At 35.0% G+C, this 24,012-nt stretch overlaps 2 protein-coding genes across 3 annotated transcripts; one reads left to right on the forward strand and one right to left on the reverse strand.

Moving 5' to 3' along the window:
• Nucleotides 1–1,241: 1,241 nt before the first annotated feature.
• Nucleotides 1,242–8,603, reverse strand: EMF1 (embryonic flower 1 (EMF1)). 2 transcript variants are annotated; one of them, XM_086252384.1, is made up of 8 exons: nt 8,377–8,603; nt 7,209–7,415; nt 6,412–6,602; nt 6,178–6,327; nt 5,981–6,091; nt 4,318–5,765; nt 2,006–3,792; nt 1,242–1,878 (listed from the first exon to the last, which is right to left on the reverse strand). In XM_086252384.1, the coding sequence occupies exons 2-7, from the start codon at nt 7,367–7,369 to the stop codon at nt 2,026–2,028; spliced, it is 3,828 nt and encodes a 1,275-aa protein (XP_086108510.1). In that variant the 5' UTR covers nt 7,370–7,415; nt 8,377–8,603; the 3' UTR covers nt 1,242–1,878; nt 2,006–2,025. The 2 variants fall into 2 exon arrangements, with proteins under 2 accessions (XP_086108510.1, XP_086108509.1); XM_086252383.1 differs by having other exon boundaries at nt 6,178–6,602.
• A 9,605-nt stretch (nt 8,604–18,208) lies between these two features.
• LOC147278893 (protein tesmin/TSO1-like CXC 6) lies at nt 18,209–23,938 on the forward strand. The gene is made up of 8 exons (XM_086249881.1): nt 18,209–18,951; nt 19,441–19,557; nt 20,446–20,623; nt 20,880–21,233; nt 21,635–21,744; nt 21,833–21,927; nt 22,541–22,936; nt 23,489–23,938. Exons 1-8 carry the CDS (start codon nt 18,563–18,565, stop codon nt 23,719–23,721), a joined length of 1,872 nt encoding a protein of 623 aa, XP_086106007.1. The 5' UTR covers nt 18,209–18,562; the 3' UTR covers nt 23,722–23,938.
• The last annotated feature ends 74 nt before the right edge of the window (nt 23,939–24,012 follow it).

The raw sequence follows: 24,012 nt of genomic DNA on the forward strand, positions 1-24,012 counted from the left end.
AAAGATATATAAACAAAGAATATACAAGCGCATCTAATTAAGCCATCTGCCCAAGGATTAATTACCACAAGGTGTTTATATGCAAGGAAGACCACCAAACTAGTGCTATATTTTGGAACCAGCTAGCTAGGGTTTTATTCCTACTCGATCAATTTTGTACCATTTTACCCACTAACTGTTAGTTTAATTAGTTGTATATCTCTCTCTTTAATATTGGGAGATGTCTCATGTTCAAATTTTCCTCTCTTAAATAAAAAATTTTCTTACAATTTCAGTTTATAAATCATTAGTCTTATATTATATATATTCTGATTAATTGGTAATTATGTTTGTCACATATATGCCCTATAAATTAATCAGTACTCCTCTAGAAAGACGGTCAATTGAACCATATCTTTTCCAATGCTTGCGTCGTACAATTATTAATTAATCACTCCACTAGAAATTAACTATTAAACAAAAACAAGAAGAAAGGTAGAGTGATCAACCTTGCAACACCATGCAGCGCTGCCAATATTGGCAAAGCCAACATTGTTGTCATGGGTAATTAGGTCATTAATTAGACACTATTTAGGCTAATTTCCCTTTTCATGGAGGGTGTCACATGTGGCACGTGACAACATCTGGGTCGTCTTGGAATTTGGAGCCACAAATAGTATCTACTAATACTAAGTATTTAATTAATTAGTGGCAGCATTACTTTGGAGCTAGGCTAGACTAGATGAATATTATAATTTGTAAAAAAATAAAAAATATGTTGACTGGTGTTTTTTATCAAACGATATTAAGGGGAAAATTCCAAATTAAAAAGTCGGGTGCAGGAATAAATGTTAAAAGTAACAGTTATAGCTACAAGGCTGCGCTAATACAAACAGTGGTTCATTCTTTACTATTTGTGAATTTGGATTCCACTTCAATGTGGTTGAGATGATCAGACTGGATCATTTACAATTTACAATGACCCTATAAGCCATATATATTTCCAAGGGCTAAGCATGGTTGCAACTTGCATTTCCTTGAGGTGTGGGAATCAATTAAATTGTCGCTCAGAGTTTGTGAAAGATTGATACATGCTTCACTATGGGTGATGATAACAAATAATTGGGTCTCTGTGTGTCTGTAAGCCATGCAAACAAAGCAACTCTGTGTGGTGTGTGTGTGAAGGGATAGAGAGAGAGAAATAGAGATGAACAGTACCATCTGGACAAAGTAAGATCTGCTTATCACTGTTGTCTGTTGAACAGGTGCTCAATATTCTCTGTTAAGTGATTGAAAATAAATCACCATAAAATACATTCTTGCTTCCACAATGTGATTATTTCAAAATCTTATTATCAATTCACTCAAGTAACACTCTTTTTACATGTGTTTTTGCCACTATATAAATAACAACTTGAGTATTATCCATGAAAATAACTTACTAGTTACCCCCTTGGATTCCTCAAGCTACATCCATCCAAACAGCATACTAACTGTGGCCAAGTCTTGTTCCCTGTTTCTACTCCCACTTCCTGATCATCAGGAATGAGGAATGGGGGAAACGTTGTAATAACAATCACACCCTTTGAAAACTAAAAGGCCATCTTCAGGCTTTTACATAACCTCATGCTTATGACAGTATGACACCAGCATACAACAACATATTCAAAGTAAATCAAGTACACTTGCAGAAGGTCAAGACATATGAAGGTATATACAGGCCTTGACTTTCACCCAGCAATCCCAGCATGGTTATTATAGCTCAACTTTAGACAAGGAAAATGCCCAAAATAATTCGGAGGAGTCAGTTTCTGACTAAATCAGCTTGTACGAAATATGACTAGCTCTCATCCTCTAAGAAACTTATTTTGCAGTAGCTGGGGAGATCTAAGACTTCACCTGTTAAAATTAAACAAATTAACCCGGATTGATAAATTTGTGGATAAAATGTGTAATAACTTAAAAGCATCAAATAAAAGGCAGGTAATTCAACCACTTCAGATAGTAAGAGGTTATAAAGTACTACCAGTATACATATCATGAAGTTCAATGTCGTGCACGCTCCTTTCCAGTAGTCTGCTTCGTATTCCTCTGCCGCTTGTGCTGATCCACTTTAATTAAGCCATGCCTCTTTTCAGGAGAAATCTGCTTCCCAAATTTTAGGTCTTCACCTCCAATCATGTACACGTTTCCAGCTTCTGGAAAGCTAAAATCAGCTGGGTTTCTGTTAATAGAGCAAATTAAAGACTCAGAACTGCTTTTTGGAGGCTTCATGACCCCATTAGTATTATGAGTTTCCAATTTGTGTTTCATTGAATATTCAATGGTGGGGGAGTGCAGGGGAAACATCATAGGACTAGACACAGGAAGGAACCCTTTCTGCATACTATTAGCAGGGATGGTTCCATGATTATCAACCAAAGCACCACCTGAACATATAGACTTTTGTGATCTAAGACCTCTATTCTGTTCAGGTGAATTTGAGCTTTGAATCCTCTCTTTTCTTCTAGAGCTCAGGGAAACTTGACCCATAAACTCTGTTGCCCTTTCAAAACCTTCAGAATGTTGAAATGAAGATGAAGATGCACCACCAGTTGGATTCATAGGAAACAAATCCAGAGATTTCCCAGATTGGTGATTTTTACCATAATAATTTGGTGATGGATGCTTTAATGTATCAGTAGCCTCACAAGCAACACCAATCTCCATCCCAGAATACTCCTTAGAGTTAAGATCGGGAGTATAGGGTCTCTTGAGAAATTTCCGGTTTCCACCCATGTTGAAGGGTGCACCCGACTGCATACCTGCATCCATGAGGCTGAGCAAATGCATTGCTGGTATGGTTTCATTAGAATATAGATCTAATGGCCCAATTGAATTTTGATGAGGATCAGTCCCATTACGGTTGCTAGTGAATGAGTACTCTGCATTTGTCCTCCTGAAAGTTTGAGGGCCAACGTCTTCATTATGCTTTGCAAGGTTGGTAGCATTTAGATTCAAAAGTTTCAGGTCATAATCCCCATTTATGTTTCCCTTATGCAGTGAGAGAGGAGAGTGTGAAAGCATATTGACATTAGAAGGCTGAGCTGTAAACTTTTGAGGATTGTTATATGTTAAGGGCGTGTGAACTGGTACTACAGATGACCAAAGACGAGCTGCTCCTTCCTTTGGTTGCGGAACAGAATGACATGTGTTGTTACATGCTGCTAAGGTCTGCAAGCTAGTATGTGAGAACCCCTGGCCCATCATATCTCCATCCCATTTGCAATTTTGAGCACAACTACATCTGCTGTAACCAGCAGCAGGAAATTGGCCTCGAGTTGAAGGCTTCTTTTGAGACTGACTGAATGAACTAACCCCCGCAGGGCAATGCATTTGATCAGGACGGCTCATACCGAAATGGTTTCCATTGATATAAGAAAAATAATCAACTGACTTCTGTTTGGCAGGCCCCACATTTTTCCTCGTGATTATGCCATTTTTTGCATTTCTTGCCTCAGGTTTTCGTTTCTGACTGGTTTCCCCTAATATTCTTAAGTCCCCAGTGCCATACACTTTACTATGATCCATCACCTGAGCTTTCCTCGCTTTATTGGTTGGTTCTAACATATGCTTAGTATTGTCAGCATCATGAAGACATCTCTCGTACTGATTTTTTGCCATGAGTTCAACAATTTCCATCGGTATCTCATCTGAAGCTCCCTGCTCAGACATCTTGTCAGATCTATGGTTGCTATGTTTCCTACTAACAGATACAGCTGAATTTTTCTGAGCCTCAATTATTTTCTCATTGTTGCTTGCACGAGAGATATCCTGAAAAAGGAAAATGAATCATCATAGAAACAAATTGAAAAGAGAAACCAGATAGAAAAGATAGTTATGCATATTAGTGTTCAAAAAATTGACCATAGAGATGAGAAATATGCTTCTATGGGATACCTAGAAGCAAAGGGAAACTGTAGAAATTGCTCCAATGAATCACTTGATTAACATTGCTACTTTGGCATATCAACAAAAATAAAAGAGAATTCTAAGCATGAATAAAAATCAGCTACAAGCTCAGATAAGAAAGAAAAATTATTTAAACACAACATCACCAATTAACATTGTTTAAATGAATGTTTTATATGGACTAGTTTCTTTGTTGGGTAATAGATGTGTCAGTAATTATCTGATACGGATAAGTGATGATGATATCATAATAATTTTATAACGGAACAGTTAAAAATGATAAATCTTGGAAACAGACGAACATACATCGCTCTGGATATGTATCATGCAGCCATCATACTGAAAGCATCCAGCCCAATAATAGTAACAAGAGAGAAAAAATCTTACCATTTTCTGCATTAAAGAACAACTCCCTTGTTCAACCTGGGAGCTGTACTTTTGCTTCTCATTCAGGATCGGCATGCTATGGGTGTGAAATTTACTACTGAGTTCACCATGTACTCCTTTCCCAGAAAATGCATTTGACACAGATGTAGAAGGTTTGTTTAACTTTGCAGCATAGTTGGCATCCAGATTTTTCCTCATAAACTCATCTAGTTTGCAAGTGCCATCTTGCCAAGTTGACAAGGAAGGAAACCCATCTTCAACTTGAGGAACAAATTTCCTGCCATATCTTTGTGCAGCCAAATAGCTGTTAAGGGAAAGATGCAGCCCTTTTTCAGTCGATGCATCTTCTGCCAGATGAAATGGAACACTTACTTGCCCAGTTTGCATGACTTCTACATCTTTCCTTGTATTTGGGCCTTTCCTGTGCATGCCAGTCCAAGGAAATAGAGAAGCCTGTCCATTATCAACTTGTGGCATCTTGCCTTTCTTCTTACAAGAACCAGATTTTCTATCTGGCTTTGGAGCAGGCAAAGGAATTTGGTCCATCCCTCTACCTGTGGATGCATCGTATGTTAGTCCAAAAGAAGCACTTTTAGTAGCATTACCCTTACTTGAATTTTCAACTTTGCCCAGGGCTTCTATTGACACATTTCCTTCAGTTGGGACTAACGATGAACATGCATCAAAATCATTGGACTTCTTAGTTTTCTTCTTACCAATAGTAGGGATTCTTTCAATTACAGATCTAATCCAATTGCTCTTCGGATCAGCCTGCAAAGAGATTCTGGCAAATGCATCTTCTTCTAATTCAGAACCTGCAATGGCATTGGTGATTTCTTCATCTCTCTTGAAAGCCTTAACTTTTTTATTCAGAATTTTACGATGGCTCATATCTAGGCATCCCTGTTCTTCTTCCTGAGGCAACTTCCTTTTCTTATTCTCACCTGGACCTGCTCTAGCATTTTCTTGGAGAGACACCTGACCGTGGGAAGCAGTTCCTGCCCCAGATGTATTATTAATTGTGTTGGATGGCGAACCCTCTGTCCTGAAGCAATCAGTCTTTGCATCCCCATTATTACACAACAACTCAGTCAGCAGACGCACCTTTCGACTTTTCTTATGATGCAAACCACTTGACTTATCATGATTTTCAGATGATGCATATTCACACTCATCTAAAACCAGAGGATGACCAATGTTTGTCTGAACCTTGATAGCATTATCTACCTTGTCAACCATCCCGGCTATCTTACATGTCTCATAAGCATTCATTGACTCCTTGTGTTTGTCATCTGCAAAACTTTGGTACTCAGTTTTACTAATCTGGGTGGAATTCTTATTCCAGCATTTGTTGTTTTTTGTCTCAATCTCAGCATTGGTATCGTCATGACTTTCACATCCTAACTTACAGACTTCAACAGATCCATTGCACTCCAATTGTAGAGCTTCTGTTTTGGAAATCATAGACATCATGATTGTGAGAAATCATAGGCATCATGATTGTGAAAAATCAGACATTATGATTATGAAAAATCAGATATTATGACTGTGAAAAATCAGACACTATAATTTTTAATGTAGCTTTATAGTTATTTCTTGTCCAATTAAAATTACATATAGCAATCACAGGTAAAATTTGCCACCAAATAAAACACACACACACCTGTGTCATCATTATGTTTCTCCTGTATCCCGTTTGGTTTAACTTCTGTCTCAACAGAATTAAGTGTGGGCATTTCGTTACTCAGATTATCTTCTGACCCATTCTCATTTGCTGGATGAAACACAAGAAACAAATCAAAAGACTATAAAATGAACAGGCTATCCAATTGAAGTTAGCTTGACTTTAAGTATATATACCTATGATGGTGGTGGGTGCAACTTCATCCTTCCCTTCTTTCTTATTAATACATGATGAAGGGTGTTGCTCATTGCCATTCACGATAGCAGAAGCATCAGCATCAACTTTTTTCCCCTCAACAAGTTTTGACTTTGGACCTTGCTGACAATCTGACAGAAGCATTGCATCACTGAGGTGTGGCATCTGACAAGTGTTATTGGGATCAGATCCTAGACAATAATTAGAGTTTGTACCATGATCTTTTGCAATGATTTTGGAACCAGTTTCCCGCTGACTATTCTGGCAACGCCACCATCTGAATTTTGGAGTATCTAATGGTGGAAGAATGGATGTTTGCTCCTGATCAAACTTGTTCAAATCACCATCTGAAGCAAATGGCCAACATATCTTCAAGTTCTTTTTGCGAATTTCAGATACATAACCACTGCATTCACAATATAATAGAGAAATTGCAATCAAAGAAATGTTCCATAGGTATTATTTACTACATGCAGCTTATTCTTGAAAATATAATGCTCAACATAAATACAAATGACACACACACACACACACACACATATATATGTATATATATATATATACACATATAAATCTGAATATTCCCCATTGTTTAAGTACTTTCAGACACCATCTTGTAAAATTAGCAACATACTAGTATGTCATAATAAGTTCCTGATGAAAACCTTTATTGCATCAAAGCTAGTCCAATTCCAATTCAAGTGTTGTATTACAGTGAACTAAAAAGTAAAGATAATAGATTGACTTCTCTATCCTTAATGGTCCAGCAATATAGCTTAATATTATCTTCCAAAATGGAGGAACATAAACCAAATTAATTATCATTCAGACTAGAGCTTGAGATAATATTGAAGATGAAGAAATATAAATTAGTTAAAATCATTGGTAAGAAATTCATAGTAATTTATTATGAACAAGTGAGAAACAGCACATACATATTGAGATAGAAATGTGGCTTTTCAAAAGGCATATAATTAATCTATGGAAAAGGGGGCCGGGTACCAAGGCTTACCGTATGGAGAAATGCTCACACTTCCCCGGATGACTCTTTCCATTCGCATCATCAAGATCTATAGATATTGAATCAATCTTAACAAAAGATCCCACAGACTTGGAGGCAACAATAGAGTCACTACTCTTATGACTATCGCCCATCAGAAGACCCCTCTCCATGTTATAGCATCTAACCAGCCCACAGTTGTTCTTAATATAATATTTCCTATGTTCACAAAATGAAAAATTAATTATGTAATATCATTATCATATGCTAATAATACAATAAAACTGGGGGAAAAGGAGATGTAAGGAAAGCACCTAAACATTCAAAATTATGTCAAACAAATCTTGGTCCAAGTCCAAGTCCCAAACAAAAGCTAGCATTAGGGTTTATTCTCAATCACCAAGAAATCTCAAGCGAAACAATTATCCACCGATGAACATATTATACAATTAAATTAGAAGGTAAAACACCTCCTCATATAGTGACATTGCACATAAAATAACAACCTCCACTTGATGTACAAGTATATTAAAACCCAAAGGAAGAAATTAAAAACCCTAGTTTTCCAATGAAGCAACATAAAGAAGTCTGCAGTGGCTAATTTAATAGATTACATACAATAAAATTATTCACTTAGCTAAACTCACCCATTAGAGTTGCCAACCAAATCACAAAGTAGGACCAATAAGACAAAGCACATATGTTAGGGTTTTGTTCCTATAAATAAGAACACTAGCTATACGATCCCACAACAAAAGTAATGTTAATCCTCCAAGATATGCAATAATCCAACAAACCCATTTCAAACTCGCCCTCAGAGACTCCAAATCAGAAAATAAAAGCATGCACACCGATCCAAAAAATAAAAAATTTAGGGTTCATTTGGTTATAGCTTACAAATTCACAGTCACTAAACAATCAGCTCACTTCTAACACAGCAAAACGACCAAAATACGACTTAAAACGATACAGTAATGTTTATATCGACCCCTAAAACAAAACCCAGATAAGAAATGCAAAGTAAAGCCCAAACTTAACGTACTATACACAGTAAACCCAGCTTAAATATTTTAAATAAAGCAGCTGAAAACTCAGCTGAAACTTGAACCAATCAACACCGACCCAATCATCAACTTCAAAAACCGAATCAACGGATGGTAATTAGAGCAGAAAAACCGACCTCAACGCGATCGACAATTACCCCCGACACGACGTCGTACACGAGCTCGGCTCCGATTCTCCACGGCGCGTCGAGAAAACTGCACTGAAAGAGAGAGCACCGGAGCGCGAAGATCGGAGTCCGAGCTGTGAGTCGAGATTCGGAGCTGGATGATTAGAATTTGAGTGCGAACTCTTGTAAAACCCTAGAGAGAGAAAGAGGTTTCGATTCCAGAGAGAGAGAGAGTGAAGAAAGAGAGCAGAGAGAGAGAGAGTGAGTTTTAATCTTTCTTTTGTCGCCGAATGGAGGGTTTATACATACCATGTCTATACGCATACATAATATAAATTACTGCGGAAAATGGTCCCCGACCAATGGATCACTGCCACGTGGCGCAAATGTTCGCCTCTTATCACAAATCCATTTTATTATTTTATATGTGTATGGGACAAAGGAAAAAAGAAACCCTAGTAGTAGAGGGGAAATGGTGAAAAAGTTACTGTTCCCCTCGCGTGGATTACACGCTCTGTTGGGGGGCACATAATTAATTTGTACCTGTCGTGTCAAGGAAGGCCAAAGATGCCTTTGCACATTAGTGGCTGCTGATTGGTGCGTGTGGCTCAGGTGCGGCTCTGGAGAGTGTGAGTGCGTCGATATGAAACCCTAGTTTTTTCTTGTGGGTAATGAAGGTATCTAACCCTAGCACATTTCCTTACACGCGAAAAGGGGAAAACAAAATGGAAGAGGGGGATTGAGGAGGGAAAAAGAACAATTCAGACTCCAATCTTGTGATATGAAAATAATTCATATGAGAAAGAAGGACTGAGGTCATATATACTAAAATATGAATTGAATAAATGAAATACTAGATGCGGTAAGATTGCATTTGAGATTACATTCCATTTTCGTGTTTTTTTACCTTCTATACTTTGTCAGTAGATATTCCTTATACTTGTAATTAGAAAACGCGTCAACCTGTCAAGCATGCCCATAATTGTAATTAAGAAACATATCTTCCAGGCAAGCTAGCATACGCGTAACTGTAATTAAAAAGCGCGTCTTTTAGATAAGCATACCTGTAATTTTAATTAATAAATGCATCTCCTAGTCAAATATATATATATATATATATATATGCTTCCATTTCCAAACTATGAGTAGTGGAAGAGCCTTCATTGGCTTTTAGGATGTACTATATTTTCAAATATATATATATATACATGTAAATTACAGTAGCGTTCTAGAGTTAACAAATTAGTAATTAAGATAATACAGCGCTAACCACCTTTTTGGGTTTACTGCACAACACGATATAATAATCTGAACCGTTCAATTTTTAGATCCTCATTTAAACAATCATCATTGCAAGAAATTAACTAAATTTGAAATCTTTTAATCAACTTTTAATAAGCTAATTGTGCTCAAATAAATAGACGAGCACAATTTTTTCAATAAACATTGAAATGATTATGATAATAATAATCAAATAGAAAAATACTTCCAATTTAAATGATTTTTTGTAAGAATGATTTTTGAATGAGAACCTAAAAATTAAACCATTCGGATTATGGGATTGTGTTCAGTAATGGGTCAAAAAATGTGGTTAGCGCCGTATTATCTTACTAACATGCAATTAGTTCTAGAGCATTTTTGTATATATTAATATTATATATATAGAGGAGTGCTCTAAAACTAACCAGTTAGCAAGCTAATACGAAGCTAACCATGTTTTTGAGCCCACCACATAATTAATTTCATAATCCGAGCCATCAATTATTTAGGCTCTGCATCAAAGATCATCATTGCAAAAAATCAACTAAATTTAAAATCATGTAGTCCTCTAATTGAGATCAAATAAATAGACGATCAATATTTTTGATAAAAGCATATAAATAGTTATTATTATAATCAAATGGCTAAATGACTTTCGATTTTGGAGATTTTTTACAAAGATAATCTTTGAAGTATGACCTAAAAAATAGACGGTTCGGATTTTAAGATTATATTGTGCAGTGGGCCCAACATGGTAGTTAGCTTTATATTAACTTACTAACCAGTTAGTTTTAGAGCATTTTAATATATATATATATATAGGGTTAAATACAAAAATGGTCCACAAACTTTACAGTGAATCTCAATTTAGTCCGCTAACTATAAAAAGTGTCAGTTTGGTCCACGAACTTTTCAAGTTGTATCAAAGCAGTACAAACGTTAACTTCTATCGAAAAATTTAACGAAAAGTGATCATGTGCACAGTAAGTGACCACATTTTCAGAGGTATTTCAGTCCGTACATCACATTTTTATGTGACCAATTATGTTAATTTTTGGATGAAAGTTAGCGTTTGTACTGCTTTGGTACAAATTGAATAGTTTGTGGACCAAATTGACACTTTTTATAATTAGTTGACCAAATTAAGATTCACTATAAAGTTCGTGGATCATTTTTGTATTTAACTCATATATATATATATATTCGACAGTTCGAATTATTGAATTGCAGTTTGATTTACATGCGATCCCATTTTATTTTTATCATAATTGATCTCTCTTAAGAAATTCCTCCTATGTATTATATATACAGTTTTTCTTACATAATAGCGGGATTCATCAAACTCCGCTTACTTGGAAGATAGAAAATTATGGGGAACATGCATGTATAGGCCAAAAATTAATGTTAATAACTTGGACTGATGTGGCTTATATATTTATATGTTTTCTTAAGTAAAATTTTGTTGTACCTGCTTCATTAAGCATGAGTAAAGAATTAAATTTCGGATTTCGAAGGTTCAAAAATATGGAAATTTCCTTCGAAAGATTTTCAATTTCGTTGAAAATTTAAACTAAAACGATTAAAACTTTTAACAAAATTTTGACAATTTTGATTCAGTGATATTTCGAAACCTCAAAAAATGGAAATTTTGTAAAAATTTCGAAGAAAATTTCGAAATTTAATTCCTTGGGCATGGGGGAAGAAAATTATAATGAAAATGCATGACAACATCGTAGAATTAGCAGAAAAAATGTTAATTAATGCATGCCTGCAGGCTTCTGTATGTAGTGAAAGCTAGCCTCTTGACATAGAGCCTGCAGATTAAGGTAATGGTTGCTCGATTATACCACTGCAATATAAAAGCCTTTTCATGACACCTAAAATATGTCATATATGGAAGGCGTTAATTTTTATATTCAAACGCCACAAGTGACGTACGTTGTAAATTTAAAGGTCATATTAAAAGACGAGTTAAATTACTTGATTAAGTTAACAGTAATGCTATACTTATCATATTTTTATACCATAATTTTATACCATCTTACATGGTATTTATATATTGGACACTAAAAATTAAAAAATAAAACCTAAAAAAGAAAAATGAAATACCCTTCCAGTAAAGTAATGACACATCAGGTGAAACACAAATGTGGGAAAAAAAAAAAGTGGGACAATTAGCATTATTGTTAAGTTAATGAAGTACATGCCAATGTGATTCTATGCCTGTTTATAATTATTTTGTACTTAATTACTTAGTTAATGAAATGTTATTTCGTGATAATATATATATATATGTAGCAAAAGTTATGTCTTATTGGATAATTTTATACTAAAATTATTCCACCAACTTATGGGATGGAACTAGCTAGGAGTACTTGACTAGTCGTACTAATTAAATTCAGAATAGGTAGATATATTTAATTATATATCTATTATATATGCATGGCATAAAAAATCAAACTTCCACGTAAGCTTTGTAATTAAACAAGGGGATGAAATTAAATTAGTGTTACCCTAAAACAAAAGGTGATCGATGAAAGAATGATTGAGGTGGAAAATTAAAATACAGCAAGCTTTTCTAAGCAAAATTAATAAAAGATTGATGAGATTGGTCCTTGATGTACGTACGTAACCCAGGGAGGGACCATGCAGACCTAGGAAACAAAGAAACATTGTGATTAATTTAATGTCTACCAACTCATAATAATATCAACTAAAAGCTAGCAACTGTTAATTTCATCTCTTTATATGTAACTGGCTAGAATTTAATAAAGAGAAAATTTCATGAATTAATTAGTTTAAAAAGTAGATTAAATTTATAGCGCATATATATATATATATATTATTTTTGATCTAGTACAGCAAGGGCTGTTCATTGGGAAAAGCACAGTACACTCCAATAATTGATGTGCCATTTCAATCACTAACAATAGACATGTCTTGGTTATACCTAACTGACTAGCTAGCTAGCTGCATCAATATTGTCGATTGCCCAATATAAAAAATTAGGATTTTATACTGATCGATAATTCGATCGTATAAAGCAAAGAATAAACAACATAATGCAGCTTAATTAATAATTATAATGAACAAAATTGAACTGGACTGTACTGTTCTATGCATGTACGGAGGCCACCACAGATCTGAAGATTATTACATGTCGTTTAAGTCGTACTATGAACATATAAATCGATCTCTACAAACCCCAAACTGTATAATTGCAATACTGCTATATATCCAATATAATTTAATAAAATTTAATAATAACTCACTTCAATTCAGTACGTACGGTCCATTAGGGGAAACTATATATACATCAATTTTGAACTTGATGGTAAAATTTGACACAGATCTTAAGAATTGAAATGTGTGAAGGCTGACAGGGATATATATTATAACTCATTATGGACTATGGGGATCGGGCCCTCTCCAAACTTGGCTTGTTATCACGTGCAATAGCGAATTTAGGAATTATTGTTTATGGGGTCAACATTCAAGTCGTGTGCGTGAGAGTCAACGGCGATGACACCTTTTGTGACGGCGAGCTTCACTATATGCGTGAGAATTGAATTGAGTTTGGGTGAGACTAGAGTCAAATTGGGTTTGAGTTTAGGGCCCTATTCATTCTCAATGTGAAAGCCAAAAAGAGGTTGTCCACATATGTGTTTTCTGAATGTTAAGTCTTTTAGTTTTTGTTTTTTAAATAAAATTGTCAAAACGACGTCGTTTTGACAAGTCTCTAAGTTTTTTTAAAAAAAAAATCACACCTCCTAAACACATGATCCACTCTCTTCTTCTTCTCCTTACCTCTTTCAAACATTTTCACAAACACCTTCCACCATTTCTTGCCCTCGTAACTTCAAGAAGAAGCCATGAACCATGGGGTCAACATTTTTCATCTAAAGGGAGATTTATGGGTTTATGGGGTCAATTGACCCTATTGACCCCACCTAGCTTGGATCCGCCAGTGATCATGCATATGCATATTATAGATCCAAAAAAGACACATTAAAGAAATGTTATAGCATGAAAGTGCTTCCATGATCCAAGGACTCTGTCTAGTGTATGCTCCTAAAATTTTAAACGTGCCCGTCTCAATTTATTTCTACCGAAGAGATATAAAAAAAAAAAAAAAAAAAAAGCTAAGCCATATTCGGAGGGTTTGAACTGCAGCCCAAGTATGAATTTATAGGATGGTCTGTTATTATCTATGGGTTTAAGTCGGGTCGATCGACCTTGACTAATAGTCTAATATAATACATTTTTTGTACTTATTAATTAATATTCCTTTGTTTTTTTTTTCTATACAGAGTGGCAATAGTAAACTAGTTATATTAAAATATCATCTAGCTCCCATGAAACAATATATTCGAAACCTTTGTTTGAGTATCATTTCATGACAGGCCACAAAAATTAGTAATTAAAGGAATTAAAAATTATAAAACTAATAAAATAATACATACATAATTCCGACAAAAAAAAAAATATATACATACATTATTAAGCTAATAAATCAGTCCATAGTCCTTTCAAAAAATGAATCAGTCCATTAATTGTTACAAAGCCGCTGGACTAATATGCATGGATATCCTTAATTTCTAATTAATTAGTTATAAACTTATAATTACCTCTTCACATTCAGATTTTGATGCCTATTCAGCTTCAAACTTTAATTTATAAAAAAGCTGTGGAGTACGTCATTGAGATCGACTTGTACGTATATATCTCTGATTAATAATACAGTCATCAGTGATCAGATCCCAGAGTGGTTGGCCGGCCAGTTTTCTCCATTGGCTAAGTTGGGCTGCTATTTACTTTTTCACGTTTAAAAGAAAAAAAAAAAAAAACATAATGAGGGTAAAATGAGAAGGTCATGGAAATTTGTTAAGGAGAGAGAGATCGAGTGATGAGCAACACAGATTTAGGAGAGTGTATGAAAATAATTGTTAGGTATACGACCTCTTTTGAAATAATAAAACAAACATAAAAATAAAAGAAAAATAAAAAGTCAACTCGGTATTCACTTTGAATTATTTGGATTTATAAATGGAAAAGTGCAATTAAGAGGATATATAGCCCGTAGGTTGATTATTGTTTGGGCACAAGTTTAAAACCCAGAAAAATTATTTCAAATGGAATATTAAGACTTCAATATATATATATATATATAATTAATTAATAAATGTTCCATTAAACGAGTATCCTTTCACATAATATTGTCCTTGATTGTGACCCGACAGCTATTGTTTGGACATCAATGCTGAGATCGATTACCTTTGGCATACCTTTGCCATGAATATTATGATTAGCAGTCTCATATCATTTACGATTGAGAGTCGAATGATGTCCATTATATAAACACCGCCCTAACATACCCACACATATATAATAATAGAAAATTTTGCATCTTAATTAATTATTAGTAGAAAAATAAATCCATAATCGAAACCCATTATATGTCATACGTGTCGTTCAGGCACAAAAGAGCTAGTTTGTGCCTACCGAATTTGTTGAAAAGATGAGTAGTTATTGGATGACATGCACATATATATATGGTACGTATAAGCTAGGCTAGCTAGCACAAAATTGTGCATATGGATTCATATAATATTTTGAATGTATGGGGATCGAGCCATATTTGAATGGACATAAAAAGTATGTACCATAAAAGACTAGCTTGGAATATTGTAAAACTCTACCTTATAATTAAGTCATAACTGCATAACCCATGCCGCCCCTACAAAGTGATACAAACACATCTATTAATATTAGCTATGGTACTCCACCTAAACCTACTTAGGTATCTAGCATCACATTCAAAATTAATTGATAATGGATGAAAATACTCAACAGTCTATAAATCACTACTTAACCAAGACTATATATTTTAAATGTGAAATATTTTTCTTAATATGTTCCGCATGTGTGACATCACTCAAGTTATATACATGAATAATTTATATTAGATGACGTGAGAACCCGCATAGCTGTTGAGTCTACCTGTGTATAACCATGCATGTTTAATACCAAAACAGAAATTTGAGCACATATATATATCTAACTTAAAATTAATTAGCAATGAGTGAAAAAGTTCAAACACCTTATAAATAACTAAGTAAAACTATATTTTTGAATGTAAACTGGATATTTCATGATTTCTTAACAAAATATGAGATAAATTGTAAATTTGGAGTATTTTTAGTCGGTTAGAGAATGAACTGTATATATATATGTCCACCTCATTTTATTGACTCATTTTAATTAATAATTAAGGAAACTAATTGAAGTTTGGCCGAAAATTAAGTCAATCGATAAATTATCATTTCTTCGCTACCATCCTCTATTAATTAATCTTAGTGGTATTTTCCTTCTATCCGGTTGATTCAACTAAACTAGCTACTTCATTTTACCTTTTGATTAACTAAGACCTCCAATATTAATACTTAATTAACGGGACCTTTTATTATTTATATATAGAAGCCTCATATAAGTACACGAATCTAATTATGAGAGAGTTTGAGAATTGAGTTGTGCTTATTGCATGGTTGTAGATTTTGATGACTGTGAGTTAAATTGTTGGTAGAAGAGTCCATTAACTTTAAGGTACTCATAGTACAAAAAGTAAACTAAAAATACTCAATCTCATAATTTAATTTTAAGGTAACATCAACTTATTCACAACCCTAAATTTAATTTTTAGGTAACATCAACTCACCCATAACCACAAATTTAATTTTCAAGTAACAAAAACTCACTCACAGCCCAAAACAACTTCAACACTATGCAAACAAATTTAATCGTAAAAAGTTTCAATTTTTACGTGCAGTTTTAGTTTTTACTGCAGTTTCAATCATGGATAATACTCTTATAAAGTTGCAATTTTAGTTATCTGACACAGTTAACAAACTCAAAAAATCGTAGTTTTAGTTTGCATTTTCATTTTATAATTTCAGTTCAGAATTTCAATATTTTTCTAGATATGAGTTCCAGATCTTTTGACAAAAAAAAAAAGTTCTAGATCTACGAAAAAGAATAACAAGATCGAAGATGATGAAAAGGAAAGAGAAGAGAGACATAGCGGGGAGAGAGAGAAGAGGAAAGAGAAAGACAAAAAATAAGAGATAAAATGGCAATTGACCATATTTAAAAATAAGCCATCTGTCACCCGCTCTTGCAATGCAACTAATAGTTACCTTATTGTTAAATAAAATGAATTAGTTTACTAGAGATTAAATATGATGCATAACGTGCACCCTATAGTAATTAATTCTTCTTAATATTGGGTTGGTGTACAAGAAATATATAAACAACCATTAGATAATTGGGTTTTAGTGGAGCTGGCGGATAAGGCAACCTAAAGGAAATATAGAGACTACATAATTAGATTCTTCTATATCTTTTATTTGAGTAATTTTGTCAAAAATTATTATTTGAGTAATATTAGATATACAAACTATATATAATCTCAAGAAAATGGTTTTAAATTTGAATTTATATGATACTATTTAATTTATGATTTATAGGTTCACTCTAGACCTTACAAATTATAACAAGCTAGTTGTCATGTCTTATATTACATAAGTTGTGACATTACAAACATCACTACCCATAAATCTGCAAGGTACCTTTTTTTCTCAAATGTAACACCAACTTGAGAGTTAAAGTAGTCTATAATATGATCCTTAAATGACTTCAACACTCATAAGCTAATCGGTGAAATTAACATTTATCTAATCATTAATCAACTCGTGTCAAAATTTGTTAACTGATCATCAAAAACATGTTCGCATGATGATTATTGCACCTAAAACTATATATGATTATAATTAACAAACCATATTTCACTTATTCATATATTAGTCCGATTATAATTAACAAATAAGTTCTCATATCATTATCATATTAATTAATAATTAAAAGTTAATGATAGTAATTAAAAACCCTAATATATATTGTTATTTATACAGTAGTATAGAATCTACTTTTATCAAATAACCACTCATTTATTTTTTGCTGGAAAATAACCACTTCTTTGATTAGTAAACAGGGTATTTTCACCATTTTTTTCGCAACTTATGTGTAGGCTTAGTCAAAAAAAGAAAAAGAAAATGAAAACGTGAAAATAAAATTCTAATATCTTTGTTCACTTTTGGGGCAAAAGGCATAAAGACAGCGTTAACCTGTAGCCGTCGGGGAAACAAATTCGTCGTTCAAATTCATTTTCCGCGTACTTTTCTTAGTCTTCAAAGTTTTAAATTTCAGCCGTCCATATTTTCCTAGGTCAAGTCAGACTCAATACTACCCGTACACGTGTACATGGCAGACGCTTTCCGGACTCTACTTAGCGCCAAATTCCACTCGCGTCGCTTTCCCAGAAGAAAACCTAAGCCGCTCTCCATCCAACGGCTGTCAACCACTCCCCACTCTTCTACCCAATTGCAACCGTTAAACCCACATTTTAATCTGGTCCGTTGGATTGCCAAATGCGAGCATCTCGCCCTCCATTATTTAGGAAATTCAATTTCAAAAAAAACATCGAGAGGGAGAGAAAGAGAAAAAGACTGATAGGCTGATAGCCTAAGCGAGGTGGCCCTATCTTCCCTAATCTTCCGAATCTCCGATTCCGTTCAGTCTCTCGCACTATCTGATCGGATTCGGGATTTGCAGTAGCTTCAAATTAAGCATTTCCGATATTTTCTCATACATTTTGTTAATATTACGGTTGATTTTTCGGTATCGGCAATCGCCGCCGAATCACCGTCGGTCCGGGACGGTTTCCGGTGACGACGACTTGAGCTCAGAAATGGCTCCGTTTCGTCGTTGATAATGTGTATATTGTGTAATAGTTTCTTCATTTTGAGCATTTTGTTTGGGAAATCGAATGTGAATTAGGAGGAGGCCAATTGTGTGTGATAGTGCTTGAATTTTGAGATTAATGGAGCAGAACGAAACGGTTTCCGATATCGCGCCGAAAAAATTGGCGAGACAACTCGATTTTACGGCGGCGGCAAGTGCGATAGCGACGGCGAATAAGACGTCGTCGTTGGCGGCGGCGAGTGCGATTGTGTCGGCGAATAAGACGTTGATGGCGGCGGCGAATGCGGTGTTGTCGGAGCACTCGAGAGCTCAGGCTCAGCTACAGTCACAGCCACAGGTGCAGCAGTCACAGAACTCACCTGCACAGTTGCAGTTGCAGTCGCCGAAACAATTACCGGCGCAGCAGGCAATTCCTCAATTTCAGGCAAGGCCGCCATCGAGTGCGGTGTCGCCGGCGAACGGTCGTGTTCCGCACCCGGTGTACAAGCTTTCGCTATCCGCACCGGGGTAATTGTTCTTGGACTATCTATCATATCGATAGAAATTTCATGGAATTTCAATTTAGGTGTTGAATTTTGTTATTGGATGTGGGAAACATTGAAATGGTTAATAGGCTTTGCTGTAGAGCTAAACTTTATGTACTTGTGGTAGCAAACTAGTGCAAAATAGGTATGGTATGTTTGAATGGTAAATGTGGTTGCTTAGGGAGTTTGTACTGTACATTTATGAGTAAATTTGTTTATAATGTTTGGATATGCTTGTATTAGTCATGCACATCCATAAAAATTTATTTTAAACATAAAGTTTAGCTATCGTAATTATAGAAAGGTGTTGGCTCTGATTTTCACATTCTATATGATGTTAGGCTTATATGATTTACTTCTCAAGCTTGTTCACCTTTTCTTTTTCAATAAACATATGTTTTAAGCCGCTTTAGTATGATAGTTTATTGTATTATATTGTTCTTGACCTTTGCATGCATGTATTTGTCTTCAGCAAACAAGAGTCTCCTATATCACAGTCTCCCATATCACGCATACGCGGTGAAGGAAAAGATGGTACTCCAAAGAAGCAAAAGCAATGTAACTGTAAAAACTCTCGGTGCCTGAAGTTGTAAGGATATCTGCTCCTCTTTATAACTTTTACCACGAAGAATGCTCCATTTGTGGTTTTCTTGGGGATCTTGTTAATCTGGACTTAGATACCTAACCTCCCCTCCCCTTGTGGATGATGTCTTAACTTCACATCTGGAGAGTGAGAAAGATATTGCAGATATTTACATTTCTGGTCCTATAGACTTCAACTCCCCATTGCATATCTTGTTGATTCTGTTATGGAGTACAACCTTGAAATTCATTGTAATAATTTCACGTAGACTTTCTATTAACATGGTTTTATGACGGATAGATGTCAAAATGCTTTATGATGGGATAACACAGCTCACTTCTGGAAAGAGTATATACAATATAACTTCGTGTTCTCCTTCACGGAATATGTCATAATGCATGAATTGGATGAATCACATCAGTGCTCTTCCTCCTCTCAATCTCTCTCTCTCTCTCTCTCTCTCATGTTTTTGGTTTTTTCCCCCTTGAAGGTGTACATATCTTCTCTTCCTCATGATACAGTTTTATGCGGTCCATTGACATGTAAACAAACAGATTTTGTCAATGATTGTTTCGTTTGCTCATGTAAACCTCAGAATTTGAATGTGAATTCTCTCTAGATGTATATTGGAACACTTCTAGACCTTTGTACGATATTTTCCTTGATGTGTATGGGAACAAAATAATTTGTTGAATTAATGGTTTAAGTTGATAAATCCACTCAGCTTGGAGTGTCCTTAAAAGAAAATCCAGTTTCAGTTAGAATATAAAAGTGTTAACATTGTTTCTTTTTTAGTATTTTACTTATAAAAAAAATTATGCCTACGTATGTGGCACATTAATCTCTTCTGCACATTCTTTTTACTACCTAGACTAAAAATTTGATCATTTTTAGGTACTGCGAGTGCTTTGCAGCTGGAATTTATTGTGAAGGTTGCAACTGCTCAAATTGCCACAATAATGCGGACAATGAAGCTGCTAGGCAGGAGGCAGTTGGAGCAACTTTAGAGCGCAACCCACATGCATTCAGACCAAAGATTGCTAGCAGCCCACATGATTCTCGTGATGGTAGAGTATGTAATCTTACTCATTTATAGCTTGATCAGTGCCCTTGCATTGACTTTAACTCAATTCTTATGCTTATTCATCCTAGTATCAAACTAGTTAACAAAGCAATGCCTTGTGTCACTGCATAGAGAGAAGCAGGATCAAGGAGTTGCAAGTGTAATATGTTTAATAATTTTTAGTAGAATCATTTAAATTTTTAGGTCAAGCATATTGTCTTTTGAAAGCTCAGCATGGATTAATAATTTCTTAGAACAAATTCAGGAGGATGCTGGGGACATTCAAGCAACTGGAAAGCACAACAAAGGATGTCATTGCAAGAAATCAGGGTGCCTCAAGAAGTATTGTGAATGCTTCCAAGCCAATATTCTATGCTCTGAAAATTGTAAATGCATGGACTGCAAGAACTTTGAAGGAAGTGAAGAAAGAAGGGCTCTCTTTCATGAAGACCAAAATACTATGGCCTACATGCAACAGGCTAATGCAGCCATTAGTGGGGCTATTGGATCCTCTGGCTTTGGGACCCCTGTGGTTTCCAGAAAAAGAAAGAGTTATGAACTCTTTTTTGGAGTTGAAGCCAAAGATCAACCCATTCACCCGATTACACATCCGCAGAAGGTAGATTTTTCTTAGATTACTTTGATAAATAACTTTTAAGTTTTGATAATTTAAACTTCAAACTGATTTGATTAAAGTGTACACTTTGTGTGTTTGACATTGTTGTGAATAGTTTGATATGTTGTTCTTGTCTGGCTTCAAAGATTCATGTATTGCCAATTTGCTATTAATACTTGAATGACCATAAGTTCACATTCTTTTCTAGCTCATGAAAGGCTATGCTAATGCTCTTCTTGATCATTCTTCTACAGACAGATTTATTGAATATGGCAAATCCTTCTAAGAATAAAATTAGGATTCAGTACATTATTATTTCTTCCTTTCCATTTCCACTTCCTCTATTTCTTTCGCCAACCGGTTGCCTATAAACTTTTTTTTTTTTAAATTATGACTTTAATCAGGAGAATCATCTAAGACCTCCTATGGCCTCTTCTTCTCTGTTATCTGTTCCTGCTGTTCGCACTGCTAGTGCAGCACCAGCACTATCAAGATCTTCAAAGTTCACATACAGGTGCTTAAATTTTTTTAACATTGTTAATATAGACCTTTGCTCTATTTTTCCTTCAAAATATAATAATCATCACTTTTCATGACGGAAGATCTCCATTGGCGGATATTATCCAATCAAAGAACATAAAGGATCTGTGCTCACGTCTGGTTGTAGTTTCCGGAGAAGCTGCAAAGGCACTTGCAGGTTTTGGTTCTCTTCTTGATATCTTTGCATCCCATTTCACCTTTCAAGTCCTTAGCTCTTTTTTTCTTTATTTAAGGCAACTTAAGAGACACTGTGAGCTTGAACCCTATGGACCTTGGAAGTAGGTGGATTTACTATTGGGCCATCCCCAAAGTGATTTTTAGCTGATTAGTTGACTGAAATGGCTTTTATTTTTAAGGCGTGGAATTCTATATGGAATTTATATTTTGCCCAAATAGAACTTCCTTATAATAGTTTTTAAAAGGAAATAACATTAAGAGGCTGTATCTAAAGGGCCTAATGAGTAACTCATGGTTATCGACCAAAATCAAGTATATTTTTCTTCTCTTTTGTGCCATTTTCACTTCGATTGTCATTTTTTCAGGTTAATTAATAGATTTCTGATTTCAATTTGATTTTCCTGTAGAGGAAATATTTCCGTTTGGCAAGTAGCCAAATCAATACGTATAAGCATCTAAAAGATCTCTTTTTCAGTGATTTAGCATATTAATATTTCCCCCTTGTGAGTTGCTTTAGTGGGAGTTAGATATTTTCCGTTTTTGTCTTTTAAATATGCGATTTGGTTTTGACTTTTCTAATTTAATATGTACAGAAAATAGGCAAAAAGAGTCGGTTGATAAAACTAGTAGCGCTTCATCTACTCAAGAGGAGAAAGAAAGTAAAAAGGAGAATGATATTCAAAATGCTGCGCATGATGACCATTTGGGAGTGAACCAAGCAGATGGAGATGGCAGCAGTGGTTCTGGATCAGATGGAGGTGATGTGCCAAATAGTAGACCAATGTCCCCTGGAACACTTGCCCTGATGTGTGATGAACAAGATAAAATGTTTGGATTGCCAAATAGTGAAGCAACCAATAGTCAAAGCATGACTCAGAAGTCATCTCAGGAGATAGGTTGCACAGAGGTTTATGCAGAGCAGGAAAAGGTTGTCCTGACTGGGTTCAGGGATTTCCTTAACCATCTTATCACCTGTGGGAGCATAAAAGGTCAGCTTCTTCAAGTTCATATTCTAAAGAATCTAAACTAATAATTGTCGAAAACATTGTCTGGGGTTCTCTTGGTTGCAAAAGAATCATCCTGCGCGAAATGTCCATGTGTATTGTGAATGTTGTTGAGAACTTGATGCCCTACATATAAAGTTTTCCATATGAGGACACTCTATAAGGTGGATCAGCTGGCTTTATGATGATAGACATTTTTGTATATTCTTCTACCTATTCAGGGCATTGTGATAACTTGGATGATCATGTCTTCTGTTGCCATAATTTGTAGGCTAGTTCTAGAGTGAATCTTCTTTATTACTCACTGATATAAAAGGGTTTCGATTATTTCAAATTCCCTACATCAACACCGAATCTAGTAATCAAAACTAATTTTGAGGATTTTTTTTTTCTTAAGCTCTATCAAAACTTTGGACATGTTAAAAGGGAAACCCAGGGACCAAAAACGTTATTTTGTGAGTTTTGATGAACTTTATCTGTCATCCATCTGTCCAACTAGCCTAACGAGAATGAGTCCTTTGTCTTTTCACCTTGCAGAAACAATGTGTTCTCCCTTAGCCAAAAGGGAGAGGGAAAGCCAAAAGGAATCTGCAGAGGGTGGAATCGCAGAAACTAGCACTGAACCCAGGTGCCAGAAAGAGGCGCACAGCAATGGCATTGCGAACTCTCCTCCTTCAGCAAATGGTAAAATGCCTCAGTCGGTAACAAGAGTCACTTCTGGTGAGAATGGTCTGTCTCATTGCCCATTGAAAAATAATACTGGGCAATAGAATTAAATAATGAGAGAGAGAGAGAGAGAGAGAGAGAGTTGTAACTTAGGATAGAAGTAGTTCAAATGTTATCATCGTGCCTCTTTTGAGGCATTTGGGCATGATTTCCTGCCAAATAAATCGACCTTTGGTCTTGCAGTTGGAAATATTCTTGAGAAACTAATCATCACTAGGTTTTTGTTCTCTGGCACAACTTAAATACAGAAATAGTTCTTTTCAGATTTTGTTATGCATTTTATGCTGGAGTATGATCAAAAGTGAAGTTTCAGTAAATTTTTTGTAGAGTTGTTC

Source organism: Dryas octopetala, chromosome 7 (assembly GCF_963921425.1).
Source record: "Dryas octopetala chromosome 7, drDryOcto1.1, whole genome shotgun sequence".
In the NCBI taxonomy this organism is placed as follows: Eukaryota; Viridiplantae; Streptophyta; class Magnoliopsida; order Rosales; family Rosaceae; genus Dryas; species Dryas octopetala.